The sequence below is a fragment of the Boleophthalmus pectinirostris genome, unplaced genomic scaffold (assembly GCF_026225935.1).
Source record: "Boleophthalmus pectinirostris isolate CB_2022bp ecotype Guang Dong unplaced genomic scaffold, ASM2622593v1 HiC_scaffold_1, whole genome shotgun sequence".
NCBI lineage: Eukaryota > Metazoa > Chordata > Actinopteri > Gobiiformes > Gobiidae > Boleophthalmus > Boleophthalmus pectinirostris.
The window spans coordinates 22,690,818-22,715,124 of NW_026570970.1; the positions used below are offsets into that span (position 1 = coordinate 22,690,818).

Sequence of the window (24,307 nt, forward strand, 5' to 3'; positions counted from 1 at the left end):
CTATAAAAATAAATTTAAAAATAAATTGACATAAAATAATTTGACAACTGACATAAACTCTCATCATATCTATCATGCCTTACATTTTGCTAATTTTAATGACATAACTAAAATAATAGGCTATAACTTCCAGGCCTATATAACCTTAAAATAAAGGGCTAATTTATCATTATGTTGGCGGTATGACTTTTTGGATTCCAACCAGCCAGTGAAAATTTGTTGTGCGCATGGTAATTGTGAGACGCTCCCTCGCAGACGCAGGCAGAGTAGTTGATCCAGATCTCCGAGTAGCGGCAGCTCCAGTCAGTCACAGTCCGCCGCAGCAGTCCGACAGTGCGGCCACTCGTGTTCTCGACGTCCGCGGAGCTCCACGGTTGTACGGCTATGATCTGAAGGCTCTCCCCGCGGACATAATAACATTTACGGATATGAGGACACCTGCTACAGCCTGTTCTTCCAGACGGCGGATCAGGATCCCTGACGAGCAGCGCATTTCTCCCATTTCACCGAGCAAATGAGAAAGGAGGTGATGCAGCGCAAGAGACCGCCTCTGTCAATTGATAACCAGCTAGCTAGCCTTAGCCACATATGCTAATAGCTAACACCAGGAGCTCCGATGCTGGATGCACAAATGTCTCTAAGCTGACGTATTATCCCGGCTTTGTTGTGTTCCCTTGTGCGTTTTTAGATGATCGTAGATCGGTGGTTTGTTACATTTACACATAGGTTTGTTAAGTTAGCTGCTCGCTATTAGCTAGCATTATGTATGGGCTAATCATCATCTCACAGACTCCCACTGTCAGGGAATGAACTTGGTATTCAGTGTGGACACATCATAGCAACACAGTCTCGGTGGAAACTACTGCAAAACAATCCCGAGCTGAAATACGGTTTTCTGCAGAATTGCCCCTGGTGAATTGACCCAAAGGTAATTTACACGTCTTGTCCTTTTCAAGGGAGCTTTTTAAAGCCATCCCCGTCTGAGCAGATGCTGAGCAGAAGCAGATATTTCATTTCGTGTCCTAAGGTAACGAGGCGAACCAGCGCGGATTTTCCAGTAAGCTTTTTACCCTATAATGAAAATTAAACACAATACAGTAGATTTGTCAGTATTTTAAAGCTGAAAATTCATCACGTCGGACTTTTGTGACTACCAGGCAGGCTGATATCGGACCATTATTTCTGCACAGTAGTATTGAACCTGTGTTAGAAATAATGAGTCGATTATGTAATTAATACTCAGAGTCGTGCTTATGTAGATGGATGTTTGCCATTTGTCGTGTTTGTTATGGCTAGGGGAGCTTTTTTTCATGCCTCTTATTCTTGTTTTCTGTCGAAATGTAACAGGTATACGTGACAGCGCATAATATGACTTTATTATCCTTATTAAAACTAGTTGTTACTAAAAGAACAAAAATGTCATTTGACCTGACAAACTATGTAAGAATATTTTCCTTATTTTATTTATCTATTTATTCATGTTATTTTCAGATTCACCATGACAGTCCTGCTGACCTCCATCATTGAGGGACTACAGCCCTATTTCTTCCTGGTTTCTGGATTTATCATTGCTGGCATGAGATAATAACGTGGCTCAGACCGTGAATGCTGCTACTACAACACCTGTGGCAGTGTTAGACCCACCCCCTGTGACCCCTGACCCCTCCCTGAGCCAAGTTCACGTCCAGAGTGTAAAACATGACCACTCCCGCCCTCTTGCCGCTGTCTGGCCGCAGAATACCCACCCTCTCGACGGGCACCTCCTCGTTCCCCCATCACAGGGCTACACTCAGGCTTTCAGAGAAGTTCATCCTGCTGCTCATTCTCAGTGCCTTCATCACATTATGTTTCGGGGCCTTTTTCTTCCTTCCGGACAACTCTAAGCACAAGCGCTTTGACCTGGGCCTGGAGGACGTGCTCATCCCACACATCGACTCTCCCAAAGAGGGCAAGCATGCCTCGGGACAGGTGGTCATACATGGACAGGGAGGACACGATGAGTCCCGGCACAGGTAAGAGAACCTGCTCAGTTAGCTCTGGGAACACTACTTTAGATTTTAATGGTTTAATAGAATAGAAGGGCACAGTTTGAAGAAGAATGATATATATTTTTGACAAACAGTTATAAATAATTCTGTGTATTTGTAGTTGCAATAATCTAAAGAGTCAAAATTAAACAGGAGTTGTTAGGTGATTTCATTTTTAGATTTTGAACTTGTGCCTAATTCCCTGATTGTTGGACAGAACTAGTTTGGAAGTCTTATTACATTTATTACCTACATTATAATTACAATTAGCTTTGCAAAGTTCAGGTCAAATGACAATATTAGAACCACCAATAGAGTCCACTTCCAGGGTTTAGCTTTTCAGAAGTCAGAATAATATGTATGCAAGAACCAAACTTCAACAAATGATGAAATGGTTCAGACTATTCCTGGTCTTAAAGTCTGACTTTACCCCCTCACATTCTTGGTGTGTTTCTGCACACGCAGCTGTGCTGAGATGATGTGTTTTAAGCGTTTTTCTTGTCAAACTCTACAGTTCCATTTCTGTGTAATATTTGAAACACTATTCTACTGTTTAGTGCTGTAACATAAGCTCTGGTCTTTCTTGCTGGAAATGCTGTCATAGTTAACCTCAGAAAACTCTAGACCTCTATCAGAAATCATCAAGAAAGAACACTACTTTACCCTCAGAGACTTTATGGGTTAGCCTTGTGTGGAGCTGTCTCAACTGTCTTCCATTGGAAATACTGAATACAGAGCTTGAAATGTTGCCTAAAAAATAACCGTCTATTTACTTTGGTTATTATCTTCTAAAACGCGATGCATGATATTTTAACATTCCCTAAGAATGAATATGCCTCATTCATATTCAAGTTGGCAGCATATCAGGCAGTATCTGAGATTTTTTTTCCTTCAAGTGCTATTTGAGATTTTTTGAATGAAAGAAAGAATATGTGGCTTTTTACATTAACTTGTAAAAAGGGACGTATTATCCTACTGTCATTATATACTATTGATCAGATAACGTGACATATGATTTTAGGATTTTTTTTGAAAGAATGTACTGCTTCCTCTCTCCAGCTGCTTTTTCCAGTTGCTGTTTTTGAGGCCAAACTGGGTCACACAGATTCATGCAGATCTGTTATGCCTATTCATTTGTTCTTGTTCTTGAGTCTCTAGATTTCCCACAAATGGTTCCGCTGACATTTTTTAATAGTAACTTTAGTATGACAAAGATGTATAGGAAAATACAATTCCTCTAGAGCAGAACAGCAGGTGCTAAGTATAATTTAATAGAAAGTGTCTCTGTGCTGGTATGGGAGGGCGTATGAGTTTCGAGCCCTTCCAGGGAAACGGTGGTAAAAGCAATTTTTCAGAAGTTTTCCTCTGTGCTACCTCCCTGTTCCCCATGGAGCCTTATCATTTGTCTGCTCTGAAAGCTGTCCAAAGCTGTGTCCTGCTTGGAATAATGTAATTACTGTTGTCCAACAGATGCAAGGATGAAGTAGGGCTCAAGTGTTTGAAGGAGGTATGTTTTCGTAAAGACTGTGGAACTAAAAAAATACCAGTTTGTATTGTTTAGTTTTGAGGTCTTTTGAGGTTCACTGTTGTAATGTGTTCTCTCAGTCCATAATTCCCACTTGATCAAATTTGTTGCAAGCATCAAGGCAGGAAAGATTTTTGACTTGAGTTTAGATCTTTACTGCTTTTCTTGTGTCTTGTGTTTCCACTGTTTTGCTAGAGGTCTTTTTACTTATTGCAGTCAAATTTGTCTGTGACTCCAATTTTAAAGGTGCACTATAAAGTTTTTTTGGCCAGCTGCTTGTCTTTATGGAGATGTTTTTCCCCTTTGCTTGAATGTTCCAAATGATGGCATTTAATTTATCTCCATAGAGACCAGCAGGGGATGCAACAAGGCCAAGTTAGGGATCTCATTTATAAAACTTAATTTGGAATTCTTCCTGTAAGTTTACAGACAAAACACAAACTCAGTTCAAAGTAAGAGCTTTTGAACTGGACCAATCATTTCTGAATAAAGTTGTCTTTTTATAGATCACAAACTTCTAGAGGAAATTCACTTATGTAAAAGTTGTGTGCATATGCACGCTTTATAAATGAGGGTTCTGATCTGTGAAGAGGTGACCCTACTAATTGTAATGTACTTTTCAAGATTTGAGCCCTAAAATACCTGCAATTAAATAAATGCTAAATAAATAAGATTCATTCCATACTGTGGAACATTCCAAGCAAAGCAATAACAATCAAGACAAGTAGAAAACCCACTAGAAAAGTTATATGGTGCACCTTTAATTAAAAAGAAGCACTCATTTTGTCAGATTAGTGACAACTTTAAACACAATAATACATTTTGAGAGGTGTTGAAATTAGTTTTACGCTAAAATAAGGTGGACATATGGCACAATCATTTATGTGTCAAGGTGAGGTATTTTCTATGTATTTTTGCTTATGTAAATCTTTTCCTTTTGCTCTACTATGTGTTACTGCTGTAGGTGTTCTTAAAACGATCACTTTGTGCTGTAAAGGACCAGGGTTCAAACTGCCTCTGGAAAATGAAGCAAAATGGCACTGAAAATGTCCTGAGGAAAAGCAGCACGACTGGTAATAATTTCACCTTTAGCACCACCCCACGGTGAGCCAGGCCTGCGCTCACAAGTTCACACCGTTAATAGTCTTATAAAAGCTTTAGAGAGAACAAAGGTCATTCTGCTATTTCAGCCTTTTCAGGGATTGATAACACGGCAACATTTGAAAAGTACTATCCAACTTTTCACAAAGACCACTTTTGTGTGCTTCAACTTTAGTGCCATACTATTTAACAGGCGAATGCTGGTTTAGTCTCTAACCATGATGGGGATTTGGTAAAATGTATGCACATATTAACTTGACTGTTTTTAATTAACTTCAGGAAACTAACACTTCTAAAGAAAATTATGCTAGAGTGATTCGGTAGTTGCTCATCAATAAAGTTTGTCTAAGTCAAATTTTCCTGGCAAATATATTTGCAATATTTAGATGTACTCTTCTGCAGTTTTTTTTGTTGGTTCAAGATGGAATAAATTGTGTGTTGCTTTATCAGTGCTGCAGTTTCATGTCACTGTGAGGTCCAGCGATGACACAGTGAGGGACCAAATGTCTGTTAGATTTTATAGGACTGTACTGGAGAAATTCTTGATTGGCATATGACATACTCTGAGCACTAATTAGTTGACCAAGATGGGACATGACATGAGCTCCCAAAAATGTAATATCTCTATGATCTGACTTTAACTACCCTTACAATATATGAAAACATTTGGCCAGAGAAGTACTGGTAATCAGTTAAACACATTCCATGCCTCCTCCTTTTAGATGTGCATTAAAATCCAAATGATCCAAACAAATAATAGACGAATTGATTGACTAAATAACTAAAGATCTACAGCCAATTTTTTCCAGTTTTTATGAGTGAGAGTGTAAATTGAGGTGCTGTTTCTATATTTCTAACTTGTATCCACAGTGTATCCGATCAGTACTGTACAGTCTGGAGTCGGTAGTGAGCCCAGCTGATGTAAGGTGAGCAGTGTGCTGTTGTCATCCACTGTGCAGGCGGTGAGTGTGTGCTGTAAACAAACTCTCACTGTGATTTTTAAGCACAACCAGACATGAACAAATAACTTTATTTATTTCTGTTTGAATGCACTGTAAGCAATCAAATGTCAACAGCACATTGCACGCACAAATTGAGTTTTACAGTGAAGTAACTCATTTCATTGCTGAGAAGAATATCAGTTGTTGTTTTAACATGATGCTCTGTTTTTATTAACTGCTTTGCACTGAAGCGACAGCAGCATCATGTGTGACACCAAGATCATATTACTTGTGACCAAGACTCCATGTATTTTGACCAATGAAAAGCTGTGAATATGCCTCAGTGCAATATCTTTCTTCCATTTGTGAAATTCTTTTTTAAAATTTTATTTTATAAACATGAATAGAGCTAGACACTGTTTACACTTTTTAGCTCATTGGCTATCTGCTGCCAGCAGAGGCTAACATTTTGTTTTGGCCAACCTACTGCCCAATGAATACACACAAATCTTTATTTAAACACTTAAATGCTAATAGCTAACTGCTTAAAACATGATTGCACAACTCTCTTAAAGGTTTGTGGTAATAGGGCTGTAGGTGAGTTTGTTGTAAATTAAAATTGCACAATTTCATGAAAATTATCAAAATTGGTCCTACAGATTGGCCCAAAAATAATAGCCAGTTTATGGGCCAATGGTTGCTCTGGATTCTAAACAATCAGTATTGACATCGACTATAAAAAAACCCACATTGGTCATTCTCTAAACATGAATTTGGGGCAGCAGCGGCTCAGTGATTAGAGCACTCAGACCACTCGGACCAATACATGCTGTCAATGTGTCCTCAGGCAAAACACTTCACAAACTGTATGAATGCAATGTGTGGATGAGGGATAGCTGGTAACCTGACAACACTGTGAGGGAATCAAATGAATACTGCAATGTAAAACATGAGTGCCTCAAAAATAGGGGTGTCATGATATCCAAGTCTCACAATACGATATGTACCTCACAGTACGATATCTATTGTGATATCGTGGAAAAGCTCATGATATGGTGGGGAGGCTCACGATTAGGGATGTAACAATATCCAAATCTCTCCGTACGATATTTTCACGATATACATCTCATGGTACAATATGTAATGTGATATTTTGTGGAGGCTAAAACGGCTGAAATTGTTAATATGTGAGTTTTTCCTCTTAAAATGCCTTGACAAGACTTAATCCAAAAAAACTAAGACTTAAAAGTGTTTAGAACTGTTATTTCTTCTTATAGTCGGTGCTGAAATGGAGCAAAGAATCATGGTCTATGTAGTTTCCTATGTCTTTTTTTTTTTTTTTTTTTAGCTATTGCTGCACCATAACTCTTAAGCAAAGAAATTTGTAGTTCGATATATTGTGTTGGTCCATGATATTCTTGTGAGAACTCTGATGATATGATATCACGATATTTCGGTTATTGTCACACCCCTACCCAAAACACTATATAACTTGAATGAATTAGTTGGATAACAGCGTGTACTGATTGACATGGTCTGCTACCACGAGATGTTATTGCTTTGCCTGGAATGTTTTTCACTATGGCATTAAATGTAACCACTTTACATTTAATCAATTACTGGTGTATTTATTTGCTGAGAAAGATGCCTTGAATCACATATGGGGCCCGATCTTGCTCCCAGTCTTAGCAGGAGTGGGATGGTACAAGTACATATATGCTGATGGCATCTGAACCATTCTGGTACCGCTGTATTATTTAAAATCACTGCCAGTGTGGGTGATGTTTGCAATCTTTGCCTCATTATCAAGGCAGTAAAGAAGGGTGCAGGGAAAAGTTATATTTGAATACAATAATGCAAGTACTCACCAGTAGAGGTGCCAGGAATATAGAATTTTGTATAGGCAGTGACAGAACTGGCTGAGTTTATGTTTCGAACACTCCGTACTAGGGATGGGCATTCGATGAAATTTTCTTAATCGATCGTCGGAAGAATTAATGATCGATTATCGATTAATCATTAACATTTTTATATTAAAATGATCATCATTATTATTACTATCTGCACTACTAATCTGCATAAATAAATTCAACTTTACGACATATAAACCGTAACGACTCTAGAGCCACATCGATCCGTTTGACATTATAATGTGTTTAATTCAGTTTTGCGCAACTCTCACAGAAACAAAACTTAAAACCGCATCGCTAATTTGCATAAACTCAGCGAAGATAAAACTGCAGCTCTTGTGTCACTGATGCGGTCAATTTCTGTTGGATTAAAAGACATGACTCAGTGGAATACAGGTTAGTGTGACCGTATTTGCGTTTGTCAAAACCAGGACACCGTACGGGGGGTAGGAGATGGGGACTCGTCATCGACATTACGCGACTCTCACCTGGTAAAGCTTTTTCCCACTGGACACCGACACATATGTTCCTGCTTTGTACACTGTGCACATGGACTCACACTTGTCCCGAACGCAACGGAAAGCGTGGAATTTCTTGTACAAGTCATCGTTAAATACGCATTTGTGCTTTGGTACGCTGCAGACTGACCGAATGTTTGTGTCTCGCTCCTTCTGAGTGCAGGGAGCTATATGTACGGACCCCTGTTTGGTCACGCTACGCACAGCAACCTACATTCGGTTTGTCGATTAAAATTAACGTAATCGATGAAATTCTTAATGATCAGTTATCGATTAATCGATTAATCATGCCCATCCCTACTCTGTACACTTGTGCCCCTCTCACGCACGTGCACCTCTGTAAGCTCGTACACACACACGTCAACCTTTTTAGTTTCCTCTGCATTCCTCATTTTGTTTGCCTCCCATTACGCAGCAAACCAGTGTCTATCTCCTGCGCTCCCCATCTCAGCAGACCCACTGACCGCTTAACATTAGAACATTAACATTAACACACAGGGAGGCATTTGCCCCACACAAGTGACTGATATGCACCATGAGTGCACAGAGCAGGATGTGCAGGTCTGTATAGAGCAGTGCTCATGTGCATGTCTTTTGAACTGCTTTACAAAGCTCTACTGACTGCTGCTGCCAAGAGAGCAGCACGTACGAGACGTGTGTCTGCCCTGCTTCGCTGTCACAGCCCTGAGCCATCAGTAAATGCATGAGTCCAGCGTCGTCTCTGTGCTATCTATGGTTCTGAACTTTATAAACTACCCAAAGCGGCACAATGGGAACAATTTGGTCACAAAATTAAATGGAGTTGATGACTGAAAGGGTATGACCATGTGAGTAAATCTGACATTGCAGCATTAGAACTACAGACAGGGTAAGAAAACACACTTTAGGACATCGCTGTAAACAGCTTCATTTGAATGAGCAGCTTTTGTACAGATCCAGATCAAACCAAACTGTTATGAATGTTAAGCATTTATCATCCTAATATATTTCCAAATAAAAGAAGCCTTGAGCTTGTTACACTTTGTTTTTCAGTGGACTATTTTGATATTTTATTTTACAATTCTGGCAATTCATTGAATGTGCCACACCATGCCCTCAGTCTGCTCCACTCCACCTGATATTCAGCCAAGGCAAACCACTTGTGTAGAGCTCCACACTCCACACTTGCACTAGTGCTAAGATCGGGAGCAAGATCACGGACCCTCCATTAGAAAAGTAACATAGTGCACCTTTAAGCTATTATGCCACCTTCTATTTTGTCAAAATAACTAAATGTATCCTTCAAGTCGCTTTCACCGATCAAGGCCATTTTGTACTCGACTGTGGCATTGATAAACCTCATTCCCATATGAGTCACTTATGCTCTGACATCACTGAAGGCTCTTGAAAGAACAAGCCTGTTTTCACACCACATCTTTCACATAAAAGAGTTAGTGCCTTGACCGGTGCTAACCTGCTTTTGCCTCTTATTGCACTGCCAGTTATTGTTAGTGGTGCAGGCTGATAACTGTGCTTTGGTGCTTGGATGTGGCCATAAATCTCTGCCCTGTGGATCATATTAAAGGCCATGGCCAGTTTCAAAGTAAAGTTATTTATCATAGTTACTGGAATCATAGATACCATTTCAGTCTTTGTCCAGCTGTCAGTAAATCTAGTTAGTTTCTTGTCTGTTCACATTTAGTGGTTAGTTTCGCACTTCTTAATGCTCTTCTGTCATATTTTTTTTCAGTTCAATTTCTTTCACTATTCTAAAAAGATTAACAGAAAACATATGGAAATATTGTATAGGGCAAAGGTTGTAAAATGTATCATGGTAATTTAGGGTTGTGCTATTAATTGAATTTTAATTAAGATGGAGATTCACTCATCTCAGTCATTTTTATTGCCCTCACCCAACTCTACCGGCAATTGTCTACCTAGCCTATATTTGCTGCCATAGGGCTCAGAGATGATACATAATTGTTACATGAACTTTTTTATGTGTCTGCTGGCTCTCATTTAGTTTAAATTCTGCATCATTTATCATTTGTTATTGCCTTATTAACTGGCATAAAAGTAGCTGCCATGTGCTCATGTAGGAGTGTAAGCAGAGCATCTGTTTTATCATTCCCTAAAATTATACAAAAAATTTGGTGTTGACATTGACATGTCAAGTTTAATTGAAATTCAGAGTACAGCATCAAACTCTTAGAGTATTGTTTGTTTGTTTGCTCTTGCTCATTGAAATTGACAACATCACTTGTTTACAACTTTCCTTACAGCAGAAGAACTTTTTATCATTCTCAGACAATATCCCAAAATAGAAAACATTCAGCCAAATGCCTTATCTAATTAGTTGCTTCCCTTATACACAAATGTAACAAATTCATAAGAGACATGCATGAAAGACCACATCAAGTCTCTTCCTTATTGCTATAATTTCTATTTAATTACTGTGTTGTTAGATTTTATCATGCACAGTTGGTGTTTAGAGACAGGGGCAGCAGTGGACCTTCATCAAACATAATCTACTCATTAACACGGCGGCCATTATCAGTCCTGCCTCACACACATCTCATTTCCTCATCCTCTTTATAATATTTCGCTTTTCATTTGTCATGTGATTGTCATGGTTCTTATAAAGCGTTGCAGCCAAAAAAATTATTGGTTTAGGAGCATTTTGATTTGTCAATGCCAAAATTAGTGCTACCCTCATGACGGTACAGTAATTTGTGTAAAGTCTGTCTTTGCCCATCCAACAGCTTTCACAAATATTAAATGTTGACAAAGAAACAAAAGAAAGAAAATAAAGACCAATTTTCAAACCACTGAAGTGGCATATAAAACTAAGAATAAAGTAGCATTGTATTTTGCCCCTCACGATTGGCTAGGTTTGCACAAGAATCTTTGTAATTTCAACAACAAGCATGAAATGACTAAGAACTGAAGGCCTCCATGAGAAGAAAACCTGTAAAGCTGTAAAACATGAGAGGTTAATTTGCATTATTCTGATAATTTGGTAATTTCACTTTGCCTTGGAAACAGAGGCACTTTAAACATATTGTCATAGCATCGTTTCTCAGCTTCAGTGGTCACACTTTAGTGCTACATATACCACATAGTCGAAGAGTTGTTGTTTGCACTTTTAGCAGGATCACAACAACTTGTTACAATACATACCATGTGCAGCTGGCTATGACTTTTTTAATACATACCTGGTAGAAACTAAAAAAACAGATATAATCCTCATATATTCTCCATAAAATAAATTAATCACAAGTTGGTTTAGGAAGGACCAAATTCAGACTAAGAAGGTAGTGTGTTGCCTGTGGCGCTTCTTTGGAGGACCATTTTTGAAGGATAAACTGAAAACTGATTGAGGGCCAGCTCAAGTAAGTGCCCATTCAAAGTTTTCTTCGTATTTTCTCCCGTGTCCCCTGTATCAGCTTTAACAAGACGGCTTCACCAGCAGAGGCAAAGAAAATGGAGACACTTATTTGAATTGGTTTGCATGAGTGTGGCACAAGTTTTTTTTTTTTTTTTTATGATAAGACACGAAAGAATGAACATAAATAATTGGTTGAACTACCGCCTAACAAAATGTCACCTCTGCCCGTATTTTGGAGCGGAGTCCTCTTTGTCAGGTAGAGAAACATGATCAAAGTCTTTTCATTCACAGCCAAATGAGCCATTAGTCCTGCAGTTTGAGTTTTGAATTTCAAATAATCCTGTTTATGTCCCCACACCACACCCCAGCTCTGTCCAACAAGCCATAGGTGTTCCTAATGAAAGCCCTGAGAGTTGGCCCAACCATCGTAAAATGGATCTGAGACTTCAAAGGAAGCTCTCTCTCAAACATCACTCCCCCTGTCAGGGATGTGTGTGAGACATGGCTGTATCAAACTGGGATCAGTGGGAACCACAGAAAAACAATGTCAGGGTGAACTTTGCTGAATGTTTTTATGCTAATTCTGGTACTACCTGTAAAGTCAGTGGTTCTGTGCTGTTGTTAGGTTATATGGGCATGGAAAAAAGTAGGGATGCACCGAAATGAAAATTTGTGGCTGAAACCGAATATCAACTGCGGTTGATAAGTTTTTCATTATATATTTAATATTGCATAAATAGCCTAGAATAAATTTTTAGACATGTTTTTAAAAGAAAGAAAATGTATATTTAATATTCTTTAGATATTCTAGTAGCCTTTCCAGTAAGTATACTAGAAGTTTTTCATTCATATTAGGCTAGGCCTTCAAACAAAACAACAATTCCAAAAAAACTTAAGTGCATTAAAGTGGATAAACCCACAACAAATGAATTATTGTCCTTTTGACTCAAGCTTAGCCACGGTAGGCTAATAATGTAAACAGAAGGCTCAAGTAAATGTCAATAAGTGTGTGCTTGTAACCTCATATACTTAGGGTGCACTCACACTAGGACTTTAGATCCGTGCCCAAGCATGGCAAAGTGTGCTATGTTTGTCCAGTGTGTGAGTGCAATCAATCCGTGCCCAGGCACCGCATGTTTGGGACTTTGTCCCGTTTGGAGGAGGTGGGCCAAAGCATGGCACGGCTGCTCACGTATGGGCACATGCATGACTTTATTATACAAACGTGTGTGTGCGACTGTCTATGCGCTGATATCACTCATATGAGGAATACAGTGATAATGACTGCTCCAAAACATACAGCGAATCCAGGCTCACCTTCAATGAGGACTTGGACAGACAGAAGTTTAGCTGCCTCTCGTCTCCGCCTGTCCTTACGGCTCTGCGCTGTTTTTACTCTATACCCATAAACTCATGGAGGAGCGTGTATGATAAGAGGATGCACATCTGCTTCACTATTTAATATATATTTCATGCCGCAGGACTTATATTCTCCACTAAAGCGTTAGCTTTGCTGCGCAACATGTGAACAAACAGCGCCGTGTGATGATGTCCTCGGCTGTGGCCTGGTTTGGTTGTGCAGGAAGTGTGGAACATAGGACATAGGACCCACAGCAGTCGTGCTTGAGCATGGCATTGTTCCAGAGCACCGTTATTTCCACACTGCCGGCATTTTAAAGAAGGCTCCAGATCACTGCGCCAGTGCGTCACACGCCAATATTTGGCCATACTTTTATCTCACTCCACAAAAAGCCGAATGTGGCTTTTTTTTGCAATATTCAGCTGAATATATTTGGTTGCAGAATATTCGGTGCATCCCTAGAAAAAAAGATTACACTATGCAAAGGCTGCACCCGAACGTCCTAATTAATCCCTACCACGTTAATAGGTGGCCATGCCATTTTAGTGGTGTCCCATTGTCCAGTGAGTAAAAAGCAGCTCACGCAAAATGTCCCACAGTACATCTTGAGAAGTATTGGACAGGGATGGTCACTAAACTAGTCAATATAAACCACGATGCATTGCGAGAATCTGAAAACAACAGTTGACAGCGACAGGCAACATACAGAAGAGCTCACTGTCAATCCATGAATATGAATAAACCACTCTTAAATAAACCATTTTGTTGTAAAGTTGCTAGCATTATTCATTTAGCGTTATGCATGCTTGTTGACAGGGACAAGAAAGCAAGAGCACATTACCCCCGTGTTGGCGTCCCTCCACTGGCTCCCTGTCACATTTAGGATTGTTTTTAGGTTCTGATGTTTGTTTTTAAATGTTTAAATGGCTTGGCTCCTAAATAGCATGTCCAGATCTCGATTTAGAACTCAAGGTGATGGCTTTGCTGAATGGTTTACCTCTGCACATCAGAGCTGCCCTTTCTCTTTAGAGTCTAAATGTGCCTTACGACTTTTAATAAATTATAGATAGATTTAATAAATTGTAGATTTACTTATTTTAATGTATGTATTTGCACTGTTTTGGTATTTATTTTATGTGTGAAGCACTTTGGGCAAATGCTGTTGCAGATTTAACCTTAGACCTATCTAAAACTTGTTTGATTTGATTAATATTGGCTCTTAAATACTTGAATGTCAGTTGTATTTGATACAGAATTATTACAGAATTACAAGATATTTCTTCACTAAGACACCAGTGTCATGTGACCCCTACAAAGTAGTGATCTGAGTGTCTGCACTGTGAATGAGTGCTCTATCGTCTGCTAAAAGCGTGGGACTGTGTAGTGTGAGGTTATGGGCTAGAGACAAGCACAACCAGAGTCATCATCTCTCCTATATTAGACGTCTTTTGATGCATTTCAGGTTATTCAAACTCCAAACCATATTTATTTCTCTCTGTAATATATTCTGACTTTAATAAAATCTTTCTGTACACTATGAATCATGTTGCTAACAGACCTTTATGCTCGGTGCCAAAAACCCAAATTCTCTTGTCCATTGACCTTGCTTAATACATTTCATAATACAGTCCCTGACAAAAGTCTTGTCGCTTTTCGTAGAAACAAAAGCTTATAACCTGACTTTAAATTAATCAATTGGTTTTAGAAATGTCTCATATGAAAGCTAAAACCCTCCCAAATTATGCTCAATATACTAAAATAAATTTGCTTCACTGAAGAAAGATTGATCATTTAATGAACACAGAAAGGTCAGATTTTGGCAAGACAAAAGTCTTGTCGCCTTGCCATATGATGCACCCAATCCTAGATTACAGCCTCACCTGTGATCAGTTACTGATCAGTCAATTAGTGGGTGTGTATAAAAAGAACCCAGCACACCAGACCTTCACATCAACTGCAACTTGACCTCTGACAACATGCCTGAGATCCACCCTGAGACCAAAGTGTTAATTATCAAGAGGCTGAAGACCAGATCCACTGCTGAGGTGGCTGACACCTTCAATGTGTCTCAGCGTCAAGTACAAAGAATAAGAAAAATATCTGAAATGACTGGAGATGTTTTTGACAAGCCCAGGTCCGGTAGACCCCGCAAGACAACTGCTCGGGAGGACCGTTTGTTGATTCGAAAATCCAAGGCCGGCCCCTTTTCCACTGCAGCAGAGCTCCACCAGGCCTGGTCACCTCAAGTCCCTGTGTCAACCACAACAGTTTGTAGAATTCTGTCTCGAAATGGCCTCCATGGTCGAATCAGTGCACAGAAACCAGCACTAAACAAAAGGCAATTAAAAAAACGTGTGGCATTTGCCAAGGCCCACAGCCTGCTAAAAGGATGGACACTGGAAAAGTGGCAGAAGGTGGATTTCTCAGATGAATCCTTGGTTGAATTACATCACAGTCACCACAAATATTGCAGGAGACCTACTGGAGCCCGCATGGATCCAAGATTCACCCAGAAAACAGTTAAGTTTGGTGGCGAAAAATCATGGTCTGGGGTTCCATCCAGTATGGGGCTGTGCGAGACATTTGCAGGGTGGAAGGCAATATCAATAGCCTAAAATATCAAGAAGTATTAGCTACCTCTTACATTCCCAACCATAAAAGGGGTCAAATTTTGCAGCAGGATGGTGCTCCATCGCATACTTCTATCTCTACATCAAAGTTTCTCAAGGCGAAGAAGATCAAGGTGCTCCAGGACTGGCCAGCCCGGTCACCAGACATGAACATCATTGAGCATGTCTGTGGTAGAATGAAAGAGGAAGCATGGAAGGCAAAACCAAAGAATCTTGATGAACTCTGGGAGGCATGTAAGACGCTTTCTTTGCTATTGCTGATGACTTCATCAACAAATTGTATGAATCATTGTCGAACCGCATGGATGCAGTCCTTCAAGCTCATGGAAGTCATACAAGGTATTAAATGTGGATCTCACAGCACCACTACTTAATTCACTGACGTTATGTAACATATTTTTGTATTTGAAGTAAATTATTTGTTTAATTTTCTGTAGGCGACAAAACTTTTGTCTTGCCAAAATCTGACCTTTCTGTGTTCATTAAATGATCAATCTTTCTTCAGTGAAGCAAATTTATTTTAGTTTATTGAGCATAATTTGGGAGGGTTTTAGCTTTCATATGAGACATTTCTAAAACCAATCGATTAATTTAAAGTCAGGTTATAAGCTTTTGTTTCTACAAAATGGATAAGCGACAAGACTTTTGTCAGGGACTGTTTTAAAGCAGTGTCTTTTGTTGCCTTTATGTAAGACCATATCCCAGACCCAGAGCTTGCATGTTTGTGTTGCTATAAGGACATAATGTCTAGTACTGTATTACAGGGCCTACATGTTGGTTATGCCATTAGGTGGATCGAAGCATATGTAGGTCAGACACAAACATGCATGTTGCCTTGAAGCGCTGGGCTCAGGTGCTCTCAGGAAATGTGAGGAAATGTGTGGAAATTGTGTCCTGAATGTACTGTATATGTTTGCAATGCGGTTTTCAAAAGAATAGATATTCGAATACGAGTCAGTTGCATTAAACTAGATTGCTAATAAAAATACAGAAAAAAATGACTTAAGTTTGACCACTAGATGAATTTTAAAGAAACTACAAATATTGTGAGTTAAAAGTTACATTCCATTGTTGGTATCAAAACTGGTATACTAATATTAAAACTTTAGCTTAGTGTCAAAATCGAGTATTATGACACTAGTTTGCAAATGAAAAAGTAAGACCGTGCTAAGAGAAATTTGCTTTAGCATTTCTTTAGTTTTGCCAAAATCTGTTGTGTCAGCGAGTGGGAAGTGCTATATTGTTGCCAAAGGGTATGCTGCTGGCTTTCTACTGACTGTCATGTGTCATCAACTCAAGTTTAGGAGAAAAATCCGACCAAATGTTTCCTCATACTTGAAACTTTGAGTGTCTATTGAAGCCTCAGTTGACAAGAAGCAAAGGTTGTAGCGCTCGACCACCTCATCCCTGCTTCACAACACTTATCTTTGGACGTCTGGTGTCTGGCTGGAGGCAGCTCGTCTCACACACTCAGAACTCAAGGGCCCTGCTCCCCTGAGAGCTCTCGAGTTAAACCAAAAAGAAGGCTTTCTTAAAGGGATGGTTCGGTTTTTTGAAGTGCAGTTAGAGAAGGCATATAGTCAGTAGCAATGGAACAATAAACATGGATATCATTAATATAAAGGGTAGACAGGAGTTAACATTAGCAAGAATACTCATCAGTTTGTTTCATTCACTAACACACTAGCTGTAATATGATTCTGTCAAAGGAGAAGCACATACAAGTTGAGCAACACTATGCTTAGATACGGACATTCAAAACATGAGGCAAGAGATTTTGTTACTTTATAATAAATCTACCTGCAGCTGTTCTTCGTTCTGGCATCCCTCCAATCTACCACCAATTTAACGATGCATGTCTCAACCGTTTAAAAACACTTCTTTGCTTTCAGTTTTCCAGCAGTCTCTCACTTAAGGGAAGACGAAAACTTACTGATACCAATGGTCTTTGAAAAGAATAGCATAGAGCTGCAGTCCACAGAAAAGCAATGAATGATGATTTTGGCTATTTCTTCAGATCTTAAGATTGTCAGAAAATGTCAGGGTCATATGACAATTGAATTTATATTGCATCCACCTCGAGGAGCAAATCTGGAAATGGACTGTAGGGAAAGAACTGCATAAATACAATTGACAACAAGAGAGCAATGGCGCAAAGTATGGCTTATTTGAATACCAATGTTGAGGTGTAAAATAAAATGTTTAGTTCTGCCTTATTGTCTGCCAACTCAAAGCTTATCTGCAGTGCCAAATAGCCCAGCAGGCCCGCTCTTTTCGCTCTTTTGCATAAATGGGTAAATTAAGTAATTAAGCCTCAACTTGCTCGTGGTGACCTCTGTCTGTGTGTGTGTCTCAGTTTGTTGCTATGGTTACCTGACATCCTTCTTCCACTGCTTTAATTCACGGCCCTGGGTTTCCAAACCAATATCCCCCAAAAAGTGTACTCGGTATCCTCTCAGGCAATGGACCCACACCCACCTGCTGAGGTACATGTTCTCCCATCGCCATGACAGTACAGGAGGACGATGTAGGCCAAACTGAATGTTTGATAACGTTTGATATTGTTTTGCTAAAGTACACAAAGGCAGTTTGCACTTTTCGGAGCAGAGATTAAACAACCAACCATGAAGTATGTAGAATCCCTCAGTCGTCCATGGCAAAGGAGAAACTGAACTTATCAACTGGATAAACGTTTATTTAGGTTGAAAACATTTGGCAGCTCATCCAAGATACTTCTTCAGTTCTGGTCAGATGCTGGTGAATACTTGCTTATATCTGCCTGCAGGGAAGAGCTAACTACACTGAAACTACTCTGAACATTTGTCCAGTTGACAAATTTAATTTCTCCTTTGCCAACCAACCATGACGGTATTGGATGTACCATCTTTCTACTGTCATAATTGCATAGTAAATATTAGTAGACCTTTTGTCACTCACAAATAATTACCACTATTAAAGTTTTTGATAAATCATCTGTGCTTTATTAGTAATACCCCTGAAGAACATATTGTTAAATATTGATCAAAAGATAGCACAACTCTCCACATTTATTTTTAAAGCAGTTATCCTTGAACTTGGCATAGATCCTTGTTTTCAGTGTGTTCGAGGCTCTAGTCGTTACTTGGATAGAAGAACTTGGGTAAAATAAAGCGGAAAGATTTGCCAGGCTTTTTTCCACAGATTGTCTCTGCCAGATTTGTTCAGACGTTAAAAAGTAGAGACGGCGCACACAGAAACCGCCTGGGTACACTTTAGCCTCAGCCTACGCCTGCCTTTGTGGAGGTAATGGAGGGAGGCTGCTGGGATCTGCTCCTAATCGTGTGTCTGACATTATATGGGATGTGATACCAGTGACGCAGGAACAGCTTTACTTTGATATTGGCTCAGAAAAAAGACCAGACTGAAAAGGTACAGTGAGAGGAAGTGAAGAGTGTTTTGGACAAAATTAAGTGGTACTGTGTTATGTGTTGTTGGGATGGGCAATTTGACATTTTTTTCCACTCATATTGATTGATCATATTTCAGAATTAGTTTTTATTTTCTCTTATTAGATATTTTTGTTTATTGAATAGTAATTTCACAAACACAAACTTTTAATTAGAAATGGGAGATATATTAGTTCCAGTATCTGTACTGGCACATATCAATGGATTTTTGTCTTTATTTGTTACGAATATTTTTTGGCCCTACCCCATTCAATGTGCCCATGTGTCTTTCCCAGTTTGTCCTCTGTGCATTAGATTTGTCTTTTTGAACAGATTCATAAGTATAAATAGAAATAGAAGGACTGTATTTATACACAAACATGTAACAAATTAGACATGCAGCAAATTTCAAGATGCACAAAAAACATCATTGTCATCTAACTTCTGGTGAGAGCCAGACTATGCTAGATACATGTGAGTGATGAGTGATGGGAGTTTAGTTGTAGACTTCTTGTTTTTTTTTCAATCAAGAAGTATACAACTAAACTCCGATCACTGAAAGTGACAAACTAAACTGGAGCATATAACTGACAATTAGAAATGAGAATCATGTCTTCAATTCTTGTTTAAAATTTGATTAATTGAGCTAATTATTGACACTTGCCTGCTATCAATATAATAGATTTTGTTGTGGCATTTGACATTTGTTTTTGATGTTTTTTATCATGAGACGGTTAAAGACTGAAAGCTACTCTATTGAGTCCTGTTTGCTAAGTTGCTATATTAATATCATATTTTGTTGATACCATCAGTGCATCCATAGGTACGGATTGCTGAGGCACACTGTGGAAAGGAAACCCCAGTATTCACTCACTGTCAACAATAAGACAATTTTACAAACTCATGCTATGACATCGTGAGGCGTACATGTACTAATTGCAGGCCTGGTGTTGCAAAAATATGTTTTCTATCAATTAAAGTCAGACGCGCCTAGTTGCAGTCTATGAATATTTATGAGGCGTTTCCAGGGCAATGTTGTGTAACTGTGAAGCTCCATTGGCCCCACATTCAAAGTGACAGCATAAATATTTATAAATGTAAAAATGAAAATCTGGCGTTTTCATTTGTTTTGTGTAACTATAATAAGAGTTTTTGTTTAGGCTTCAATAGAGGACAAGCAATGGAATCTTTTCACTGTAAAATGACTTTCCTCTAAAGAGAGATGGGCATCAATGCTCTTAATGGAGTGGAGTACTACTTTTAACAGGATCCATTGTTTTTACAGGGATGATGGCATTGAATTGAACTGTTGTGGTGGCCATTTTTCTTTCATTCCTTTCTATTCCTACATTTACTGAAATGAATGCATTTGTTTCACCTAAATCAGCTACAATATATTACTTTTATTTTGTTGTTAATTATGTTACTTGAAAAAGGTCGATCAAACAGTTATTATCAAAATAGTCAATGTCAAAGTTGATTAGTCTTAATTATTAGGATTAATGGTTGCAGCCTTATTCTTAAATCGTTTAAAAAATATTTGGTATTTAATGTTACCCTTTGTGACACACCTTCCTTGTGTATGCTGAAGATGCTGCTTGCTATAACATGTCATTGTCTTAAAAATGAATAAATAAATAAATTCCACCATAAGCCTTTGCAAAATGTACATGTACATTTACAACTGCTCCTTCTCATGTTTATCCTAGTTGTTTTTAAAGAAAGGTAATGTTATATTCTCTTTTAGTTTTACAGAGGCGTACAGCTGCGTCCACATGGGAACAGCAGGTCTCTGGCATGTCAGGCTAATCCCACACAACGACATTCATAAGCAGAAAAACAACAAAATCATATTGCGTCAAACTAGCCAATTTCAATGCTATCATCACCCCATTCAGAGTAACTAAAGTGGACCTGGCGTTTTTGACTGATGGTGTTGTTGAAATTGACAGCTTTAGTAATGTACTTGAGCAGTCAGAATAGCAGTGGTTATTCATGTGCTACCTTTTCATTATTGCTAGAACAAACACAGCCACTTTGATTGATCTTTTAAAAGTTATTACAATGAGCCATCCCACACACTTGGCCCAGCACCTGAATTGAAAATGCTTAGTCTGTCCTACGCTTGTCATTAGAATTCATTTCGTATTGCACTGCTTCCCTGAAACCAAATGATTACAAATGAAATTGCTATTGTCTTTCAGTCAAGGACCATTTTATTCAAATGTGGCAGCCTTCCACCCTTGAGCAAGCAATGCACACTGAATTGTAATATGTAGCTTGTGATTTAGTTGCACATATTTTATAACTTTTGTTCTATAACTTCCGCAGACCTTGTGTCCACTATTGGTATTGTTATTTCACCTTTGTGTTTGTATTGCTCCTGCCCCACAGCGTGACGAGGTGGACATGAGACCCCATGGACAGGATGGAGCAGACGATGTTCCTCTTGTCTTTTCATTGTTTCGCCTCACACCTCTCCTACTTCCTGGTGGTTATGTAACAGTTCACAGGGATGGGGGGGTGTTTCACATTAAAGGCCCAGGCTTGCATCTAGTTTATAATGAGCTGATTGTGTTGTGCTGCTAAAATAGATGATAATTGTTAGGGATGGGACAAGATCTCGTGTCACAAGATCTTGTGAGACAATATTTGCCTCAAGACTGTGCACACAGATTTTTTTCTTAATGTTTTACCTTTGCATTGGAAAAAAAAAGAGTTCTGGTGAGTTGCATTTTTATGGGAATCTGTAGTCCCAAAAAACAGCACTATAATGAAATATTAAATAAAGTAAATCAAAAATGGTGAGGCTAAATTTAGGAACTGAATTGCAAATTGTATTTATTATAGCTTAAATAGTATCAAAATCTCATCTTGTCTTGTTCTTATAGATCCAATCTCGTGTCTCGTCTCGTTTTGTGGAAATTGTATCTCGTCCCACCCCTAATAATTGCTGGTCATGTTTGGGATCTAGCTTTGAATCATATAGGTTTAGATACTTTTTAAATAATTTGAAATAATAAATATTATTGTAAGTTTGTTGTAGTATTTTTTTTCTTTTGTGGCTGTTGATCTGTTTGCAAGATTACAAAAACATTAAGTAATATAGTAATACGATATTGTTTACATGATCAGGAATTGATCACATTGCAAGTTAGTCCCACACATTTTATCATAGTACAGCTTACTGCCTTACATTAGTAATTTAATGTTGTATTTTCTGATAATTTGTATTTTACTAGTTAATGCTTGAGGCTTGTGTGGAAATTGAGACTTGCCCTTGAATTAAAATGGTGTAGTGTGGATTGATGGTGTTGCACTGTATTGGTCCAATTTTATGGTTTTACAGTTTTTGCTTTAGCTAAGGCTTTGTGATTCCAATAAGCTGACTTGTAAAAGCCAGCATGCTGAATACTAAGAAACCCATCTGATACCCATCTGATATGTGTGGTTGCCCCCTGCAGGGAGGAGGAGGAAAGCCTGCGGGATAAGATCCGAGCAGACCATGAGCGAGCACTGCAGGAGGCCAAGGAGAAGCTGCGAAAGTCCCGTGAGGAGCTCCAAGCTGAGATCCAGACAGAGAAGACGAAGGTGGTGGAGGACTTAAAGAAGAAGGACCCAGGGCCAAAGCCTTTACCTCCGGTCCCCATGCCCCAAGTGGTGGGAGTGAACGACGGAGAGCCACCAGAGCCTGATGTCAAGGAGAAACGAGACAAGATCCGAGAAGTAAGACTATAATCTTTAACAGCACTCACAATATTGCAATATTGACAAATATGTAATGAAGGAATTATCCACATAACAGTTTGTGTTGAGGTTCGAGTATTGAGTATACATTTTGTAAGTTATTAAATTATGTCTTGAGTTTCACTTATAAATGTTGAGAAAATATATTTACTTTCTGTAATTATTATTGTATTATTATGTATTATTAGTCAAAATGTGCATATTTAAGTTAAAACTTATGAAATACAAGGACATGTCAGGAGACATAAAGAGACTGTGGCTCTGATTCCTGCTTTTTACCTAAACAAGAGAGCGATGACTCCTCTTCAGCATCATGCACTCTTAATGCTACAGAATTTACTCCAGACTTGTTGAATAAATTGCCTTATTATTGAGAGGGACCAAAGTTTAGTTCATGATCTAGTGATGTTTTGATTTTTGGCACAGCCCTATCTAGATGTTCTGAACATATATTAAAACATATAGAACAATATAGATATATCATATATATTTAAATATAAATATTGTTTTGTGTTACTTACGCTGTTGAGCAGATGTGCCTACTGGTCTCAAGGGTATTTATGTTATACAGTGTATTATCTGGTGTTGACTGATCTTGGAGGATTTTGTTTTATGTTCTATCCTAAAACATTTCTCAAAGCCCTTGCGGGACCATTTTGTAAGCAATATCAACTGATGTCATCCTCACTTTTTAATTTTTCAGTCTGATTGCTAGATATCTTGCTTATTCAAAGTAATCTCTACCACTATTTGATTGGTTTCTTTTGTTACTTTAGCTTGTAGTAACACTGAACATGCGCATATGCCTGGCCCACTGTTTCTCTGTCCTGTACAGCTGAATCTCTTTCTCTTCTCCACTTTTCTCTGTGCGCCAGCTCTTATTGAAGGCAACAGTAAGCCAGACGTGCAGCGCCTGTTCAGAATTCAGATGGTGCTATCGGCTGCTGCTCTCTCTATACACTCACAGCCAAACCAATCCTATCTGCCTCTCTGTGCTCCTCTCCTTCCTGCGCTCTAGTTTTCCTGAATAATAACCTCATATCGGCTCTCGAAGTGCTTCTTGGATTCAGGCAGAGTTGAGCTGTAAACGGAGCAGACCCATTCACTCCAAACCTGCCTTTGTCTCTAAATATCCCTTTTGTTTGCTTCATAATCACCATTCATACAGAAGGCTACACTCTTCCAAATGAACGACAAGCAGCTGCCTAGGCTCCAGCAGCACGCTAACCTCCTTACAGACCCAGAATGGTCCTCTGTCACGCTCCACCCACACCTTCAGCTTTGGATCTGCCAATAACCACTCCATCACAAGACTTGAATAAATTTTACATTTTCAAGGTCACGTATTTCAACTTAAAGCCAAGTTTTATTAATGAACAAGCCTCCATATCATACATTGGTATTCAAACTATTGAAACTTTGGCTGGAGTTGGTAGTCCGGTTTTGTGGTAAACATACAGTAGATTACAGATTTTTTTTTTTTTATCTGACTATCGGTGATAGTTGCCAGTCTATAAATAAGTAGAACAGCAATCTTAGGTGTTATATTCCTTCACTTAGTTAGAAGATAAGAGATTTTGCTGATGCTTCCAGCAGTGACCTGCTTGACTTGAAGACCTCAATTAAACAAACTGTTAACAGTTCATAAACTGAAAGCTGTCCTAATGACATCAAAATGTCATGTCTTGTTAGTGAGGCCCTAATCTCAACATTTGTTGCATAAACATTTAATATTTGCTATTTTCCTATAATAAAC

The 24,307-nt window shown here is 38.8% G+C and overlaps 1 protein-coding gene across 3 annotated transcripts in view; it reads left to right on the forward strand.

The window, feature by feature from the left end:
* The first annotated feature begins 280 nt into the window (after positions 1-280).
* man1a2 (mannosidase, alpha, class 1A, member 2) overlaps positions 281-24,307 on the forward strand; it is a 95,332-nt gene continuing 71,305 nt past the window's right edge. The window contains exons 1-4 of one of the 3 annotated variants that reach the window (XM_055156022.1): positions 281-526; positions 957-1,057; positions 1,492-2,012; positions 22,269-22,530. In XM_055156022.1, the coding sequence (XP_055011997.1) occupies positions 1,699-2,012; positions 22,269-22,530 (576 nt within the window). In that variant the 5' untranslated portion in view covers positions 281-526; positions 957-1,057; positions 1,492-1,698. Of the gene's footprint in view, positions 527-593; positions 929-956; positions 1,058-1,491; positions 2,013-22,268; positions 22,531-24,307 lie in introns of those variants that run through there. The other 2 variants (XM_055155982.1, XM_055156051.1) reach the window with 2 other exon arrangements.